General features: G+C 41.9%; 1 protein-coding gene across 1 annotated transcript in view; it reads left to right on the top strand.

Annotated features, from left to right (window-relative positions):
• Positions 1–20,182, top strand: part of HEG1 (heart development protein with EGF like domains 1) — a 60,763-nt gene that overhangs the window by 10,776 nt on the left and 29,805 nt on the right. Inside the window, exons 2-6 of the mRNA XM_082235098.1 lie at positions 11,401–11,736; positions 12,284–12,610; positions 15,177–15,500; positions 16,010–16,333; positions 18,305–18,631. Coding sequence (XP_082091224.1) covers positions 11,401–11,736; positions 12,284–12,610; positions 15,177–15,500; positions 16,010–16,333; positions 18,305–18,631 — 1,638 coding nt within the window. The remainder of the gene's footprint in view (positions 1–11,400; positions 11,737–12,283; positions 12,611–15,176; positions 15,501–16,009; positions 16,334–18,304; positions 18,632–20,182) is intronic.

The raw sequence follows: 20,182 nt of genomic DNA, 5'->3' as shown, positions 1-20,182 counted from the left end.
TGGTTTTGTTTCATTTTTTTGTTTGTTTGTTGTGGGGTTTTTTTACATGGGCCTTTTATTGACAGGCTGTTAACTGCCTTGGATATTGCACTTCATGGAAGAAAGGCAGTAAAATCAAATAACCACACGGGACGTTTAAGATAAATACAAGGTGGCCTGGCTCACAATCTTTTAGCTTTCAAACAGGTGTACAGATAAAATGAATGGGAGAAGGTGGTCCTTTTGCTCAAGTGCAGAGGGCGTCCAGAAGGACATGAGCATGGCCAGCCACAGGGTTGGCACAGGAATTCCTTGGCAGAAGCCTGGATGGCTTGGAAGCCGACACAAAGCAGCTTGTTGGGGAAGGAGGCTTGGCAGAGCACAAAACCTCCTCTAGCCCCATAATCTCATTTGGAGTAAAGTGATCCCCGCACTCCAGCCAAGATGACTTGTGGCTTTTGTGAGGATGAATGCAGCAGATGTTAAATCACAGGGGAATGTTAGCCCTTTGCTGTTGGATACCTCCTAGCCTTGTGGCTTTTGAGCTCAATACTGAAATGTAACTGGTGGGGCTTTGATTAGGAAAGGAAAAGCCTACCCAAAATTTGCAGCTCCCCACACCCCTGGCCATCTTCTCTTTCCTTTATGCCAGTAGGCAAGATGGTTTGTGTCAAGGGGGAAGAGGTGAAAATTATAGGGTGCCGAGAGATCCAAGTGCAGTTCAGACTGAAGCAGCTACACCCTTCTGAGACAATGCACTGGAAGGATGTGCCTAGGAGGGGCCTGGGCTTGGGAGTTCCGCTCTCTGTGAGCTGTGGGGAACGGGATGCCATTCCAAGGAAGGAGGAGGTAAGGTAAAGAAGGTGGAATGCTCCTGGCTGGCGCCTCATGCCCTGAGGACCACTTAAATCAGGAAGCCTGCCCTTCCAGCCTAGCTAAGACCTATTGGACTTTACGAGGCTGAATTAGATCAAGTGCCTACAGACTGGCTACATCTGTGCAGCGCAGCACTGTGCTGGGGAAAAAATGCAATGCTTGCTCAACTACAAAATCTGGTTATTTCGTGCAAAGATCATTTTCATGAAGGCTTTCTCTTAGTTAATTGCCCTTTGACTAATTCACTTAGCTGACCTTTTTTTTTTTTTAAGTACCACAGAATTGTTTCCTTAGCTGACCTTTTTCTAAAAGAACAAAACACCAAACCACAGAATCGCTCTGTTCCTTTTGATAGACCTTTGCATCGTATTTGCTTGCCTCTTTATGTAACCTTCATCTGCAGGGTGTTTAATTAAGCTTACCTTACAGACACCTCCAGTGTGGTACACCTTGCTCACTCCTGATGCATTTGCGGCACTCAGGACACTTCCAGGCTGTTCCTACATTTGAGAGGGATTCAGTCACATACTGGCAGAAGCACCTTGTGCAATTGCAGTGGGTTTGGAGGTCTCGCTCAACAAACCTGCTTAGACTAAATTTCAGCCGTGTGTAAGGTTGGCTTGGTGGCTGCTTCTGCTTTGCACCTTATTCTCAAGAGGGGGTGATTTGTAACAGAGAAGCAGCTTTACTCTTCTCTTGCCAGCCATTTTTCTTTTGAAACTCCCCCTTCCACACACCAATTTACTACGCTGTTTCAGGTCTGTATTTCAGACGTAAACACCGTTGAGTATGGGCTAGCAGGGGAAGAGTTAAGACTGTTCTCTGCATTTTTTTTTTATCCATTGCAAATGCTTTCCTCTCCTGGAAGTGTATTTGCAAGGGGACAGGCAGTTCCTGTCAGGCTAATGTTGCAAGAGAAGGGCTGTCCTGTAACCTTTAGTATGTCCTTAAAAGATTATGGAGTATGTTTCCATTTCCCTACCATATGCAGTTCTTGATTTCTCAAGCACATAAGCCTGTCAGAAACTTGCAACTTCCCCCAGATGGTATGCAACCATATAGTTTGACCTAAACATGTGGTGTGAGACAGTACGGTGTAGTGTTTATAATATTGGACAAGGACCTGGGAGGACTGGGTTTGAATCCCTACTCATCCACAAGACTTGCTGGGTCACCTTCGGCCAGTCACCTTCTCTTAGCTCCAACTACCTGGTCTTGAAGTAAACCAAGGCCTGGTTCATTGCAATCTCTAGGAGAGTTATCAGGGCAGAAATTTGTGCCTTGCCTGTTTGTCATCTTCACTTAAAATTCAGCCGCGCAAAAAACAACAATTTGTTACATACATACAGCTCGGGGCCTGGTGCTTCTGAAGCTGCTGTGGTGGGGGTAGAACTAACAGGGTTTAAAAAGCACATAAGGCCTTGCTTAGTGGGCAGAGTAGCTTTGAGTACCATGTATCTGGATTTCCCACCTGCTTCAGCCACAACAGGCATTTGTTGCAGTCTGGCATTGCTAAATTCTGTGGTATGGGAAGAAGCAGGACCCCAGGAAGACCATGATAAACAAAGGGTGACACCCGACCCTGTCTCTCAGACTTAGTGGCCTCACAATGGTCTTTCCAAGTGCATATTAAGACAAGGAAGGTGGGTATTATTAGGGTTTAAAGTGCAGGATTGGGATCTGAAGGCTATTCTTAGCTCTGCTTCTAACTTCCTGGTTGAAATCCCAGCTTTGCTCAAAGTTGGTAGGAGCCTGCCGTTAACTTCTGTGAAGCCAGGCTCTTAACGACACCCAGATCCCAAATCAGGGAGGCAGAAGTTCACCCAAAAATGTCAGGTTGCAAGCCAATGGTTATTTTTGTAGAGCAAGGGAAATGAGCACTCTTATCACTGCAAAGGCACAAGCCTTGGGTCGTGCTTCACTAGTTGGATACAGAGGCTATACAGAAGCAGGAATCACCCACACATTTGGGCTTGCGTTTGCCAGCCGTGTTTTGTCCCTACCTTTTTCAGAGTCTTCTGTGCAACGCAGAGAACTTGGAGGGGTGTGTGTGGAATGATGGAGTGGCCTCTCATATGGTCCTGGGCTTTAGAGCACACGGAAGCACTTCCACAGACTCCCAAGCTGAGCACAATGGGATAAACTCCTCCTGAGACTTGGAAAGGGGAGGTGGAGTTAATAGCAATAATTACAAGTAAAAATAAATAAAATACATCTGCCATGGAGTCTAGCCCAGGCTGAACCATCATAGGTAGCCCTAAATGCTCCTTTATTCATTCGGTATGTTAACACTCCTTTTAATAGCAGACTTTGCTGGTGAGCGCTGACAGGATTGTAGCCAAAATTGAGGCCCAGAAACAAGAGGGGGAGATATCAGGATGCATGGGGGATCCAATGATGTCAAGAAGTTCAAAAAAAACCTATTGGTTTTACTCTCTCTCTCTCTCTCTCTCTCTCTCTCTCTCTTAGAGACCGAAAACTAATACCCCAAACAGCCCAGTGAGGACTGAGCATTCTCAGTGACCACATAATTCCAGGTGTCTGTTCTAGCAGGTAGGGCAGGGAGGCCAAAAGGAATGGAGTATCCTCTGGCTGGTTGGCTGGCTGGCCAGCACACTGAACAGAAACACTTCACACTGCAGCATTTTGTTGCAGGTTGTACTAGTATGTCATTCTTAGGTTAAAGTGCTAATAATTGCACTCAGCTATCAGTTTTAAGACACCAAACCCTAACAAAAATTACGGGGTTATCATCACCCCAAATCTGAACTCAGAAATGTCAAAAATGTGGAACAGCTCTGGCATGTCGTTTGGCCGATCCTATAAATGGTTGAAAGATTTTTGTCCGTGTTATTGTTCAGCTCTGTTCCTGTTTAATTGCAGCTTTCCTGTGGGTTGCAGGTTATATAAGAATGTAGACGTTTCCTGATTACTGTCTAGCAGAATATCTGAGCCCTAGCTTAACATGACATGTTTGGCATTTGGATGACAATGAAAATCTTCACATATGGAAAACAATCCAGTTTCCATGGCCTCCTCGTGCCTACTCTAAAGGCACGCTTTGGTAGCTAAGGACATTTCCTTACAGTTATCCAAATCTGATGTGTTATAAAATTAACCCAGCAAAGGCTCTGCCAGGCAATGTTCTGATCACTCAGGCCTGAAACTATATTTCATCCCAGTCAACCTGTTCTCCACACACTCAGGGAGCTGCCATGGTTTTCATTGTGTTTCCCCGTGCCCCCTGCCTCCACCCGCCCTTTTATACTCCCGGCTGGCCCCTTTCGCAGCCAGGATGTTTTTTTTTCTTGCCATTTTATTGTTCCAGTGACCTAGCAACTCTGCACCGGTGGACTCTTGCCAGTCAACTTCCTCTCTGAGCTGCCTGACAGACTCCAATGATGTTGCCATCAGAAATGAGTAGAAGTTGAAATGGTGACAAAATAGGGTCTCTCTCTCTCTCTCTCTCTCACATAATTCCTACTCATCCACATTATTCCTCGGTTGTTGTGGTGGCTGTGGTTCTTCTTCTTATTGTTATTAAAGCCCAAAGCATCAATTCTGTTTTACCAGGAAAAGAAAGAGTTCACAAGAGAATTCCAAATGGGAATATAGATACTGGGTGGGGTAACATTTTAAACAAGCAAGAAAATCCATTTATACCAAAATGAACTTTGCTAATCTTGAGCACTGTCAAGAAGATAAGCTGAAAAGCACGTCAATAAAGCAAAATCATATGCAGAACTTATAGAAAGATGCCTTGGTGTTCATTATGCACCAGAAAACAATACTTATAACGAACCAATGCCTACTGACGATTCTGAATAGAAAGGAGTCTGTTAGCAGAAAAAATATTGCTGTAGATTGAGACTATGCCCAAAAACCAACACAGCCCTTATGCTGGTCTCATACTGAACATTTTTTAGCATTCACAAAACACGGAGAGTCCCTCTTTCAAGTATTATTCAAAAAGAAATAATAATGGATTGGCAACCTTACTTTTTAATTGTTGTAGACTTAGAACATAATCATATTGATGATGGTGGTGATTAATAATTCCTTAGAGGTGCATTGGATCATTATGAGTTCTTAATGCATGGAGGCTAGCCCTTTTAATAGGCTTTCCTCTTCTTCTGTGCATTTAAACCAGTTTCTAGTCTGTGGTAATTTTCTCTCTCTCTCTTTCTGTGGTGGGCTGTGAGACCTACTTGGATTTATCTGGCATTGGCGTCCTGTCCTTGCTTGTTTTCCTAGTATAGAACACAGTAGGAACAAAATGGAGAGACATTCCAAATGAAGTGATCTGCATAAGTAAATAGGAATGTGGATTGTCAATAAGAAGTATAGAGTATTATGCAGAGAAAACTGCATGTAATTCAACAAATGCAATACCAAAACAGATTTGTATATATTTTGATAAATGCCACCTGTAAAAAAAAAAAAACATGCAGCACTATTGTTGATTTTAGGATGCTACAGTCAAGCAGATTGCAGGTGCCACATTTATATGCCCAAATGGAACCACAAAAGGCACCAGTGCTTCCTGTGATCTTCCCAGTGGCCTGTGTGTACTCCCAAGGCATGTGTGTGGCAGCTCTCCAAGTGTGAACCTGTCCTCAGAAACCAAAACAAATGACAAAATAATTACATTCCCAGAATTTCAAAGCCTATTACACTGTGCTTGGTGCCGGTTGCTCAATATTCAAGGTTTACAAATAATGTGAAATAAATGTGCTGTGGCTGCGCACGTGCCAGAGTGTGGCCTGCATGAGACCACGCTGGTACTTGTATGTAGTCTGTCCATGTGGTTTCCATTGTTTCCCTCTGTGCTGAACAGGTTGCCTGTCCCACTAAGGAAAGGGTTAATTGCATTCCCCTGCTTATCAGAGAAAACAGTGCACTCTTTTAAAGGAATATTCTCCACATGCTGAGGACGCTGTAGAATTGGTTTTCTGCTTTGAGGATTTTCCTCAGTGCTGCTCCTTTCAGGGAAAGAACACGGAAGGAAACTGAAAGAGTCCAGATTTAGGACCGAAGCTTTTGTTCGCACAGCACAAACTCGCTTGGCTCCAAAACGGCCTCCACCCATAATCATTACATCCGCAGCAGTGTTTGAAAAACACAGTCCAGAGAGCTGCTTTCCTAGTAGCTGATAAAGGAGTGGGCTGCTAAAGTGTGTGCTGCCACCCCATGAAGCAGGAGAGGCCGACTATTTTCTTTATTATTTTTTTCAGCCTAAACCTTACTGCTAAAGGTTTCTTACACAGACTGAGGAACGAGGGAATACAGATTTTCTTCTGTGACTCTCTCTCTCTCTCTCTCTCTCTCTCTCGTGTGAAGACTTACTGTGGATTTTGCCAGATTGCAAACATTACTTTTACAGTTTCAGTTACTTTTCTCATGAGATTCTCTTTTTGTTCAGTGCGGTTTAATTTCCAGAAAGATGAAGAACACATAACATATCTTTTTAGCTTTAAGGTTGCCAGATGCTCCTTTACTTAGAAGACACCCTTTCTAGGGAAGGGAGTAACCAACCACTTCAGAGCATGGCATTTGCATTAAGTACAACATGCACCTCTCATTTCAGAGACCACAAAGATTGAGGGCCAGAAGAACAGACATGGTTCCTGCTAGAGATGTGTGATGCCCCCCCACCCCACCCCACCCATTCTCTGCCCTTGAATCAGTACATAAGCTAGAGTACTGGATATAGTTTAGGAAGATCCAAGTACTGTATAAATTGTATTCGTAAATGATGCTCAGCGGATACCTTTGGGACAGTCACTTTCTCTAAACTACCTCATAGGGCTATTGTGAGGGTAAAGCGTTGATTGGGGTGGGAGAGACCATGTACACTGTCCTGAGGAGGGGGGGGGGAATGTAATAAATAGCAAATGAAGGGAACAAAGTTGCGTAGAGTGACTCTCGGTGACCCTCTACAGCTATGAAACTTGTAAACTAGGGAGGTTTAAATTTAAAGTGTGAGTGAGCCAAAATACCAACCATACTCTCTTTTGACTGTATATTAGGCAAGCTTGTGAAGAGGTCTTACTCAGCTACTAATGACTGACAGTACATGGGATGATATCCTGATCAGGCCATTTCCCAATTTTGCTAAATATTTAGCTGATGGGTAGGCAGGCCTTGCTTACATAGCCTCACAATCACCTCATGTGTGTCTTGTTGATATGGTTCCGATATGGTTAAATTTTATTTCATTTTAACTGGTTTTCTATGTTTTCAGTTTGTTAAAACACAGCAATGGAGAGGAATAGAAACCTAAGTAAATGAATAATCCCTTTTTTTATTCAATAAGATTGCTAATCAAATTCCTTGTGCATCATAATGTTGAAAATATAATGCTGTGTAAACAGCACATTTATGATGGATTGTGTCCCCCAATCCATACACACACACACTTTTATAGCCGTTGAAGGGTGGAATCTACCAAGGACAAATTGTGGGGAAGGAGCTGATTATCTTTAACCTATTGAGCAATATAATTTTCCACTTTTTGTCTCTGAATGTTTAATTTGTAAATGTGTTTTTAAAGGATAACTGCAGAAGACGAACTCTGAAGTATTCAACCATTCAAAATTTGAATAAATCAGAACTCAGGACTTCGTTTCTCTACTCAGCAGAGTTGCTTATCCTGGCATCCTAGCTGAAAAGCAAACACTTTTCTCTAATTCCCTTCTGCAAGTCTTCCAGTTAGCCTTTATATTCTGCCCAGAAATGTTTCAAAAACGTTTTGTTTCATTTTCCCGGTGTAGTAACAAATACACACAAAAGGAAAGGGTGGGGAAATGAAGGGGCAAATAAAAATGATATAATTGTACCAATACAAAGTATTCTGTTACAGATCAGATATGCATTTAAAAAATAATAATAATACTGTATACACAGAAATGAAAAATACAGTTTCCTTTGTCAGCAGATGCCATAAATAAGTTAATAGAACAGGGATGCATGCAATACCAAAGGGGTATGTATAATTAACTCATAAATTAAACCTATCTGGCCTGTTATACATTGATTTCATAGAGTCTGAGAAATTTAGAAAAGGTAGCCATCTTTCTTTCTTTTTAAAACCCTACAATGTTGGGTTTAAAGTTCCTAAAATGTTTATAATATTTTCATTTAACAGCTGCCACATTCCAATACTTCCATTCGGTAATCGCCCTTTTTAGGTGTCTCACTTATGGGAGTTAATTTGAGCTTTGCTATCAAATTGAGCAGGAACAGGATTTGAGTTGTGAGCTTATCAGACTATACAAGTTAAGTAGGGTCAGGCCTCAACAAGTCTTAGTGGCTGCCCTTTGCAGAAATGGAGCAAGAGGATTCAGCGTCTCTGTGCCTTTGACCTCTGTGAAAATAAAGATTTAAGTCGTATGGTAATGTTAGTGAGCTTCCTGCTGTTTGAGGCATGAACGAAACCTGTAATCAAATGGAGTGCATAAGGAACATATTTTTGGGGAGATATCTCTGTACTTTATTTAAAAGGCTTGTATTCCACTTTTCAGAACAGTCAGCCCACAAAGTGGCTTCCGATCCCTGAAATACACTAGTAACAATCATTAAAATACAAAAGTAAAACTGTTGAATCTGAATACAGTCAGACAATTAAACACAGACTAAAATAGGCTGAAACCAGCATTGGACATGCATGGCCCAACCATTCTGCCAGTCTCACAATTTAATCCTCAAAGGCCATTCTAAAACAGCACATTTTTAGAGCTCATTTAAAAGAGCTGAGTGACATGGCTTGCCTGATGTCCCCCTGGAACTGAGTTTTATAAAGTGGAGGGGAGACCACAGAAAAGGCCCTGCTCCTTGAAAGTGCCAAGTAAATAACTGTTGGCATCGTTGTCTGCTTGACCATCTCTTGCAGGGCAACCACATAATTGGGAATGGTAGAAAAGGCAGGGCTGATGCTGCTGACAAATGAACACATCTCATAGATTTAAAGGCAACTATCTTGAACTTACTTCCAAGGAAATGTTCATGGGGAGTTGGGCTAAACAGAACCCAGACTGATTTAGAAATAACGCACATAGCAGCTGTAAATTCAATGGCAAGAGTAAAAATATATATGATGAAGTTCATTGTAATGTGCTATACAAATAGATCACATCCATTACGTGTTGTTTTAAGAACGTCACAATCCAGTCAAACAGCTAAAGTGGAAACCCAGAAGTTGGGTTAAAAGCAGAATCTGTTTATGCTGGATGCATTATAACAGTATCACAAATGTGTAGGAGGAAGTAGCATTTATAATAGGCAGGTCTGGTAATCATCACAACACATGTTGTAGTTATAACTCGGGAAGAAAGCCACAGATACCGAAGGCTGTGCGATAATTTCATATTGCAACTAAAATAATTTATCTTAACAAGAGGAGAGGATGGACACCATTTCTGCTCAAATCAGGAGGCAGTGGCTTTGTATGTGACAAAAGAATTTATAACTGAACTTTACCTCTATGTAGAGGGAGTTACTTATATAAGAGGCCATTGTAACTTCTTCTTAGCTAATCTATCTCAAAAGACCAGTTTTCCTATTACTTGTTATCTTACTTTCCTCAATGTTATAAGATCTGCATCCAGATTGGAATGACTTTTTAGGTGTTCTAATTGTTTTATCACTTGTGCGCTTGCTACCCTCTTTTGCAGGATGGGGGGTGGGGAATATAAGTTTAATAAACAAATAGGATAAGGATTTCTTTCTCATGCACTTGATCTAGAGCGTGAAGGAGCCAAACCTTTACTAAGACTATATATACATAAAATGCAGTGAGGATCATCCATCACAAATCTTAAAAACAACCATAACTAAAGACAACAATAGAAACCATCAACTAAAATTAGGGGTAATCAGTACCACTTGTATAGCATCAGAAATACAACAAACTAGGCATCAGCAGGGCCGGCCCAAGACTGTTACAAAGAATGAGTTCACTGTTGGTATAGTTCAGTGGTGGCCGAACTTGGCCTTCCAGCTGTTTTTGGACTACAGTTCCCATCATCCCAAGCTAACAGGACAAGTGGCCAGGGATGATAGGAATTATAGTCCCAAAACAGCTAGAGGGCCAAGTTTGGCCATAGCTCGTATAGATAATATGATAACCGTTTTGATGATTCCACTCTCTAAAATTCTGATTACATCTCAGTATATGTGCGCATGGACACACACAGAGAGAAAGTGGAAGCAAGCGAGAGAACAAGCAAGAAAGCATAACACAACCTTAAATGGAAAATCATGTGGGAGGACTATCAACCCTTTCCAGAACCCCCGTATCACAAAAGAGCATGTGATTCCACCCAGATAAGGCATTAGTGTGTCACTGAGCAGTCAAGTCTGATGGCTCGTTCCTCAAAACATTTGGAAGGGGAGATGGAAGGCGCATACATTTTTGCATGCCCACACACATACCCAACTTTTTCTGCTTGAGTGCTGCTAAAAAGGGACTATGGTCTACATTACATTCCAGGCATTGAGTTACAAATGCATGTGCTGCACAGCCTGCTAGGTTTTTGAATTTCTAGAGCAAACTGGCCCTGGCAAGCAGCTTGTTGTCTGGGGGCATGATTTGTTGGTGTGACACTGTCAGATATGAGCACTCTGGACACTCATGTGTGCTGGCTCTGGAATGTTGATAACAGTAACCGAACGCACAGGCTTCTCACAGATGAAGGGAACCTACAGGACAGAGTTTGCCAGACCACTGTTGTTATGAGAATAGACTTGGCTTTGCCTTGTATGGTCCAAGAAGAGATTCTGAATCCAGGAATGCATTATCTGAAAGCACATCTCCCTGTCTCTGTGTTTAAGCTGAAACATCTTTACATATGGATAACTTGTGGGTTTCCCAAAGGCATCTGCCTGGCTACTGTGAGAACAGGATGTTGGACCATATGGGCCATTGGCTGGATCCAGCAAAGCTATACTTATGCTCTTATGTTCTTAACTTGCAAGGATCGCGGGCTTCACTAAAGCATGATCACCGCTGGTAATGATCACCAACTGTTTGCAGCCAATCCATGGTCTCTTGGAAAGATGTTAAAAATAATTAGGAGGATAAATTAGGTCAACAGGGTGTAATTACAAAGCTGGGATACGTTCCAAAGTGCAGTAATTCATGCAGCTATGACTGCCAGGGGCAGGGGATATGAAAACAAAGGATTCTGTGGTGGTGTAGTATCTGTTGCTAGAGAACTATTGGCTCTGGGATGATATGAAAAAATTAATGCCCAGAATTTTTTGCTGCTGCATTGCTATTGGTAGTCTGAAATGAGAAATGAGTGGAAACCCAAGATGATTCACATGAGATGTGATGGAGGGGCATATGGGCATGCACATACATACATTCTCCCTCCCTCTCTGTTTTTGTTCACACATGCAAACACATAAGCACAGGTTGGGCCCAAACACACATGAACATAACAACCACCTGCCGTCCGCTAATAAATTTGTGACTTGTCCAGGGTAATTAGGATCAGACCTGGTTTCGCTTCTGTTTTAATGATCTTTTTTTCTCCCCTCCAGCCATTATGAGCAGCGAAAGTTCCAGCATTGAAACAAGGACTTCCAGCTCTCATGCACACAGTACAGATGCCTTCAGTGCCCATGGCAGTGTCAAAGGAAGGACACTGTGGACGATAACCGACAGTGCTTCTGTGTCTACAGCCAGAACAAGAAACTCTGCTTATATTGAAATGATCAGGTCTGGAGATACAGCTCAGCAGTCATCTTCAGTGATGCAGGCCAGAAGAGCTGATACCTCACCAAGTTCCTTGGATATTTCTGGATTTGAAACAGGGACTTTGAGGATACATTCTCCCAGGACACCCGTTTCTTCACTTTCAGAGGATAATCACCCAAGTGAGTTCCACCATCAAAAGTCTTTTTGTATCTGAATGGACTGACAAACCCTGAAACAACAAAGCTGAATGGGTGTGTGTAAGAATAAGGAGAAGTTGGGTGAGGCACAGATTGATTTGGAAGGCTATGGTCATTCCTTTGTTAACGATTAGATGTACAAACATAAAGGTGTTTAATGGTGTTTGTCATCATTAAATTATACATGTTTGTAGTTAGTCTTAGTTGAATTTCATTGAAAATGAAAGCAAATGGAATCTGAGACACCCCCCTTTTCAAGCAAAGGTATGAATAAAATGCCACACAAAGCTGAACCTGCATACATTTATGCAAATAACGAATTTTGTATATATTCGCCTATTTTGCAAGATTTACCCTCCAGTTGCTTTTTTGTGTAATGCCCAAGTATAATACAGTTATTGCAAGTTCTGTACAGTTCTCGACACCAGATGAAATTCAAGACATCAGATGGATGGAAGCCATGGTTCCACCACAAATACCAAATTGTTAGAGCCTGATAGGGTTTAATTTTCTCATTTCATATTTACAGTTACTGGGAGCAGCCACCATATAGATAGAAGGTGGGATGCAGACAGCACAACATCCAGTTTGCATATCATCAGCATGGACAGTTCAACAACGACCAACAGAGGCACAGAAAGGACTTCACAGTTTCTTACAGACAGTGTCGCTCTGACTGATTCATCAAGAAAAGACCCAGTTTCTCAGAGGGAAGTCACCACCTTTCCTGATCGAACCCAGTTCCCATCTCATGCAACACATTCCAGAGGAAGAAGTAACACATCAAAGGTCATACAATTTCCTGAGTCTTCAGCAAGGATTCGGCTTGCCCAGTCTTACTTGCCTCCAAAGACTAGTATGTTGTTGTTTTTTCTGTTCTAAAAGTCTACTTCTTAATGAATTCCCATAGAGAAATAATAGCATTATACTGTTTTAGAACTGCTGTAGTGTAATGCCATGTGAGCTGTGAGCCAGGAAGTTGCTGCAGATTTTATCTCAGCTGAGCAAATATTGGTGGCGACAGGGAAGCCACTATTTCTCATCCTCCTTGCATCTCAGATATTGGGAGGATACTTGGCTATCTTGCAGGGTTTTTGAAAGGATTCCTGAGATAATAGATGTGAAAACTTTAAGCTCTCTAGTATGTTCCAAAATGCAGAGGATTGTTTATGATTAATTTGAGGGGGTTTTCTCCAGAAATGTTAAGGCAAGTCACCATTATGATTTGAGGACTAGATCAGGCTTCCTCAACCTCGGCCCTCCAGATGTTTGGAGACTACATTTCCCAGTATCCCTGACCACTGACCACTGGTCCTGCTAGCTAGGGATCATGGGAGTTGTAGGCCAAAAACATCTGGAGGGCCGAGGTTGAGGAAGCCTGGACTAGATTCTTGGCATTCCGTTCAAAAATAACAACAGAAATATATTTTATGTGAAATCAAAACAATTGTCGTTCTATGTCATGGTAGTAGTCTGTTGATAGTGGATAGCAAGATTCCTCACTGAAATTAATAAAGCAGAGCATTATGAAGCTATCCGTTCCTTGTCATCAGCATGGATAGTATACTTTTGGTAAAGACTGAGGTTCCCAACTGGGGTTTCATGACTAGTAACCACTGGAAGACATCTTTTCCACTTATAGAAAAAAGGTAGATGAAAAGGGGAAGATGGTTCCTATGTTTTTAATAGTGTGCAAAAGAAGAAATTTTACCAGGAATTTTGGAGAGTTGGTTTAGGTTCTAGACTGGTGAATCCTGATAAGACAAAAGTGGAAAAGATGCAATGTGGGGAAAATCCTACTGCTTTCACAGTATCCCTTTTCTTTAGAATCACCTTCTTTTGTTCACTCACATTTCTTCCCATGTTTTTTCAGACTCCCACCTCCCACCCCATGAGGAGGCACAGTTTTAGCACCAGCAATCGGCAAAGCACTATTAATGCTTTTCAGAACTTCTATGCCTTTAAAGGGAACACTTCCTCTTTACCCATTTTATTGCTTCCTGTTGATCCAAGCTGGGATTTTATTTGTTCACCTCTTGAATAGCCTTTCCCAATTTATTTCTTTTATTCATTTGCTACCCAACCCTTCCTCCCAAAGGAGCCCAGGCCAGCAAAACAAGAAAGCAACACAATTCAATTGCCCCACTGTCAGTTTCTCTTCCAGGTGGTGGTGGAGTTTACTACTGATCATTGACTTAGCTTGGTTTCATTGCTAAGAACAGGAAAGGGAGAGAACCAACAAGTGAGACAGGCAGTGGCATAGTGAAAAAGGGATGGGCAGAAGAAGCTTTGGCTGCCTCATATTCTGCTGATGAAATCTGTGCATTCTTTGGGTTGGGACCTGGTAGGAAGAAAAGAGTGAGTGAATGGGGGATACCAAGACTTGGAAGCACTGCTTCCATTTATTGGCAAAGAGGCCATCTCCTTATTTGGGACCAAGGGTATTCAGAAGGGATACTTACTTGCCAGCAAGATTATTTCGTGGGATGTCTGAGTGGGAGCTTTTGGAATAGCTGTTGGCTTTTGACTTCCTTTTGCCTACCTTTTAGCCACAATCTTATCCTGAACTTTGATGGCTGTAGCTCAGCAATCCTTGCTGCAAAAGGGCTGCAGACATAGCTCATTCAGTTAATGTAAACAGGCTCTTTGAAATACACAGTGTCTGTTGGAAGCTGACTGGGTAAATAATCATGGTTGTGTCTTATCAAATGCTGCCTTATTAAAGTCTTGTTATAATAATGCATAGCGTTATAGTGTCACTCTGAGGAGGAGCTTCCTTTGGTCAATCCCCTCCGTCAACATTGCATGCCACAGTTGTGATGTGCTTTGCAGAGCAAGTCTGAAGGTGCCTTGGCTGTGGTGCAGGTGGGCTAAGCTGGGACATGACTTTGTGGGCCAAATTAAGGCCCCGTGAACCTAATTTGGCTTGTGGGTGAGAGCCTTGCAGTCAAAGAGAAAATATACTGTACAACGATTGCTCGGAAATTTGTGCCCAAGTTAGCATCTTCCCCGTCTTTCCAAGATCTTATTCTTTGCTTTCTCAAGTCTCTTGGTCTTTCTGGTCCCGAAACGTGAGTCACACTAGAGGTTCCTTTCATAACACAATCCTATAGCTTTGCAGGGTTTACAGTATTCCACTGGGTTTAAAGTGGAGCAAGCTACTGCTTGTTTTTGAATATTTTTGAATATTTCAAAGCAGTTCTTTTATACTAGCACTTTCCCCTCAGATTTTATTATAAAGGTTTTAAACCCCGACTTTCCTCCCAAGGTTTCATCATTTCTATCAGCTGGTGCAGGGACTGGAGCACAATTAACTTATTTTCTGTTAAATATGTGTGAATGCAGTTATGGGAAGAAATGCAATAAGATCCACCTTCAGCGCCTGCTGGTGGCACATCTAATATCTTCCTCTTCTATTTCAGCTGCAGAAGACAGTAGTCAGCCAAGGAGTAGCTCAAATACAGAGAGAAGCGTTTCCAGTTCCCACACAGATGATGTGTCTGTTTCAGGTTTAAATGACAGGGGTGGAGAGAGGACATTACGTACTTTAAGAGATGTCAGCAGTCCTCTTAATGCAACGCATATATCCCCAACCACTAGCAAGGATATCTCCACCTCTTCAGGCCTCATGGGTTCCTCACATGTGCTAACTCCAGTACAGACTGGACAAATGGATTCATCACCAGAGGACAATGATTTCACTGAAGCAGCACTTCTACATTTCCAAGCTCCTTCAGAAACAACAGGTACAGGATGAAGATCTCTTTTATTACAGATTTTGGAGCACTGTTTGACTTGTCTGGTGTGAAGATGATGCCCAAACATTAGCAATGAATATAAACATGAAGAGAAAAAGAGCAAATACCTTATAGCTCAGAGACAGGAAACTCTGTGTTCCTCAAATATTGTTGGGCTCTGTCTCCCTGACCCAAAAGCACCAGAGCGCCCTCTACAGCAGCACCCACTGCAGTGCAGGCATTAAAAGTACAGAAATGAAACATCCCTACACACACACAGTCATAGGTTCACTCCTTTTTCTACTACTCACAGGTAACCACCCTTCTGACTGACTCAACACAGGATCACACTTTCTTATCATACTCTAAGGCAACTTTCTGAACTTCATTGCTTTTGTCAGACAAAAGTGGAGATGGACTTGTTTTCAATTAGAGCTGTCTGAATATAATTATGGGAAGAAATGCAATGTTTTAGCGCATGCAGATGGCACATCTAATGTATTGCTCTTGTGTTTCAGCTGCAGAAAACAGTGGTCAGCCAAGGAGCAGCTCAAATACAGAGAGAAGTATTTCCAGTTCTCACACAGATAGTGCATCTGTTTCAGGTCTAACTGATAGGAGCAGAGAGAGGACATCGCGGACACTGAGAGATGTCAGCAGTTCTCTTAATGCAACACAACTATCCACAACAGCTAGCAATGAAATCTCCACCTCTTCAGGCCTCACGAATTCCTCTCACATGTTAACTCTAGTAGAGACTGGACAAATGGATTTGTCACCAGGGGACAATGATTTCACCGAAGTCACGCTTGCACATTCCCAGGCTTCTTTGGGAATGACAGGTAAAGCATGAAGATCTCTTTTATTCTAAATCTCAGTGTACTGTTTCACTTCCCTGGTGTAACAATGAAACCAAAGCATTAGGATGAATAGACTTAAAAAACAAGAGCAAGAAGAGATAGGCTAAGATTAGAGAGACAAACCACTAAAGGAGGTTTGGAAATAAACTTGTCTACAAATGTGCAGACAACTGAAGGAAGTTAACAGTAGCTCTTTAATCTCAATTTGGTTTAGAAAACAGGACAGGTTTTATGGTATGTTTGAGCCCACTCAAATCTGGATCAGATTCAGTCATTTATTATCCTGGTTTTTTACACTAAGGAAACTTTAAAATCTTTTTAAAAAACTTTAAAAAATGGAGGACTATGCAAACATGAGGTTTTAATTGTTGGTCATTATTCTTTAAGACTAGAATATCTAAATAGTATAGTACAGTGGTACCTCGGTTTAAGAAGAGTCTGGTTTAAGAACAATTTGGTTTACAAACTCCGCAAAACCGGAAATAGTGTCTTGGTTTGCAAACTTTACCTCGGTCTAAGAACGGAATCCGAACAGTGGAAGGGCACCAGCATCTGGAGGCCTCATTAGGGAAAGCACACCTCAGTTTAAGAACAGACTTCGGGAATGGATTAAGTTTGTAAACCGAGGTACCACTGTACTGGTATTTTAAATTAGGGTTTATTTGCACTTTTGTAGGGGACATGAATCATTTGGCAATGTCCAACATCACATGACTAGACTTCCACAAACACAACGAGAACAACTCCTTTTCTCCCTTGCACCCTCCTGCGTTGCTCCCCTGTCTACTCCAGACTGACTCCCAATTGTATTGAACAGATTTTAGAGCATACTGGGACAGGGGAGGGGGATCTGTTGTATCAACAGTGACTTGTTAGTAGATCACCGGATGTCACCCAATATGCCTTTCAGAACCTTAACATATTCTGACTGATTGATACTGGTAATAATAACAACATATTGTCAAATATTTATTTTTTCCTCCTGGAATACATATGTGAGTTTAATCACGTTAAAGCTATATGGAGGATGGAGCTAATATACTGGAGTGTATGTAGTTGGGTTGGGAAAATATATACTTGTGAAAATGTGTGGCCAACGGGAACACTTGTTTCTTATTAGAGGTGGATATTAGAGAGAACTGTTTCAAGTGGTACATTAGTTAAATAGTTAAATAAAAATTATGGTTCAGCTTACAGGAAATATAAAAGTATAATAAATTAGAGCAGGGGGATTCAACATGTACCCCACATATGCATTTTAACCTATAACAAGTATAAAGATAAATATATATATATTAATGGAGATTATAGCAGCTGAAAAACCAGGTACTGAAGTCAAGCAATTTCTCCAACTATTGAGGAATGGATTAATGAAGTATGGAGGTACTTAACATGGTATATATATACTTGAAAGAAAAAAGACCAAAAAAGATGCTTTTATTAATTTATGCTATAAAATGTATTTAATCCAAATTAATGTTTCCAATGTTACGATGACAACTGGAAATAAAAACAAACCATGTACAAAAACATTAAACTTTTTTTGTCATAAAACAATGGGTTGTTTCCAACTAAATATTTGTGTGAGTGGAATGACTTCTGCTCTCGCAGTGGATCTTCCCATCTCCCCTCCAATGGCCTCTGAACCCTCCTAATCAGAGCAACCCATCAGAATAGATTTGGGTTTGGTGTGGGGGCACAGTGTGGGAGGAGAGGAGGGAAAGTTCTGTTGTGTGGGTGGAAACCATTCCTCTTGCACATTGATTTTTTTGAATCAACCATTAATCTAGGCATTCATTATTTTTATTGGGCTGCAGTGCGCACGCCCCCTTCATGTTTTCCATTTGATCTGCATGATTATAAGAAAACTACATAATAAAACTTGAGATACTCTTTCTGTATCTGGAGGTGGCACATCTCTCTCTCTTTTTTTTTTTTACTGTTGTGTGTTTTCTACTGAAGATCTTGATCACCACTCAGCAAGCAGCTCAGATCCAGAGAGGAGTATTTCTAGTTCTCATACTGACAGTGTACCTGTTTCAGTTCTACCTGACAGAGGTGGAGAGAGGACAGTACAAACTCTAAGCAACAACAGCATTTCTCAGAACACAACACAAAAGTCCATCGCCGGTAATACTGAAATCTCCAGCTCTTCGGCCCTCCCTAATTCTTCTTACATGTTGACTCCGGAGCAGACCAGACAGACGAATTTGTCAACAGAGGACACTGATTTTATTGAAGCAGCAGTTACACATTCCCAGTCCCCTTCAGAAGCAACAGGTAAAGAATTAAGATCTTCTGTTTTGTTACAGATTTGAGAGCACTGGTTTGCCTTGGCTGGTGTAAAACCAAATTTCCTGTGGAAAAAGAGGGGATTGCTCCCGATCCTAGACAATGAGAGAAAGCTCACATAAACTTTGCGTTATAGCCCTGGGGACTCTTGTTTGTGCTTAGAGGACACCTTTGAACAATTTAGCCCTTTTATGACATCCCTTTTCCAGCCCCACCCATCACCCGCTAAGGGCTGATCTGAAGATTACACATTCCCTGGAAATCAGCATCCGTGTGGTAAGTGCCCTCTCCCTCTCAGTGGTATTGTTTATATAAGTCACCATATGAGCCAGGGCAATAATGTTGGGACTTTCCACACACTCCATGGTGGCTGCTATCGATCATGAGTGGGCTGGAGTAAAAGGAAACGTTTCCCGTTGTGGCCCCAACTCCTTGGCGAGCTATGCTGTGGCTTGACTTGGGAATGGAAAACTTTCTAAAGGGATGTTGAGCCCCTAAGAAGTATAGCCTTTTCATCACCTGCTCTGAAAATCCTTTCTTTTCTTCATACTCCAGGGCCACTTCATAAGTTACAGCGTTAACATTGAGTTCACTGATGAACACTTCCATGTGGTGACACTTCCATGCAAGGGACATAATATCTGGTCACATCCACACCATGCATTTAAAGCACATGGCTTTCCCCCAAGGAATCCTGGGAACTGTAATTTACAATGCACACTTAACAAACTACAGTTCCCAGGAGTCTTTGAGGGGAGCCATGTGATTTAAACGTATGATGTGAATGTGACCTATAAGTGGCTTGTCATCTGAGTGCCAGTGCTGTGCATTCATTCATAGTAACTGCTGGAGTAGATGATTTCAAAACAGTGTCAGCAATCCACAGGGAGAGTGGCTTCCAATTGTCATTTTATTTAAGAAGCAGCACACATAGTAAATGGTTACCACAGTTAAAATATTCTAAAACAACTCAATTAGGAAGTTCCTGCTAGTGATTTCTTGAGTCTTGTAGGCTTCGTTGGGCAGATGGCATTAGCAGATTCTGACTTTTGGAACTCTTGGAAAAGGAAGCTGCTGTAGGAACAGTGCTGTAAAAAGATAATAACTTCTCTCACCGGGTCTCTTGTTAGGCACATAGTGGCCCCAGGGGCATAGCATTCCTACCCTGGAAGTGTCTTTCTAAGTCAAAGGTCTGAGTAACTCAAGACAGTATTGAAAAAGGAAATTTTTACCTAATATGTACTCTTCCATCACTCTTGTGAGAAGCAAAGATGGGCTTTTAGGATCTCTTGTGGGTTAAACCACAGAGCCTAGGACTTGCCAATCAGAAGGTCGGCGGTTCGAATCCCCGCAACGGGGTGAGCTCCCGTTGCTCGGTCCCAGCTCCTGCCAACCTAACAGTTCGAAAGTACGTCATAGTGCAAGTAGATAAATAGGTACTGTTCCAGCGGGAAGGTAAACGGCGTTTCCATGCGCTGCTCTGGATTGCCAGAAGCGGCTTAGTCATGCTGGCCACATGACCCGGAAGCTGCATGCCGG

The sequence above is a fragment of the Podarcis vaucheri genome (genome assembly GCF_965113315.1).
Source record: "Podarcis vaucheri genome assembly, chromosome: 1".
Lineage (NCBI taxonomy): Eukaryota > Metazoa > Chordata > Lepidosauria > Squamata > Lacertidae > Podarcis > Podarcis vaucheri.
The sequence above is the reverse complement of the archived record's forward strand: the minus strand, read 5'-3'. Positions and strand labels throughout refer to the sequence as shown.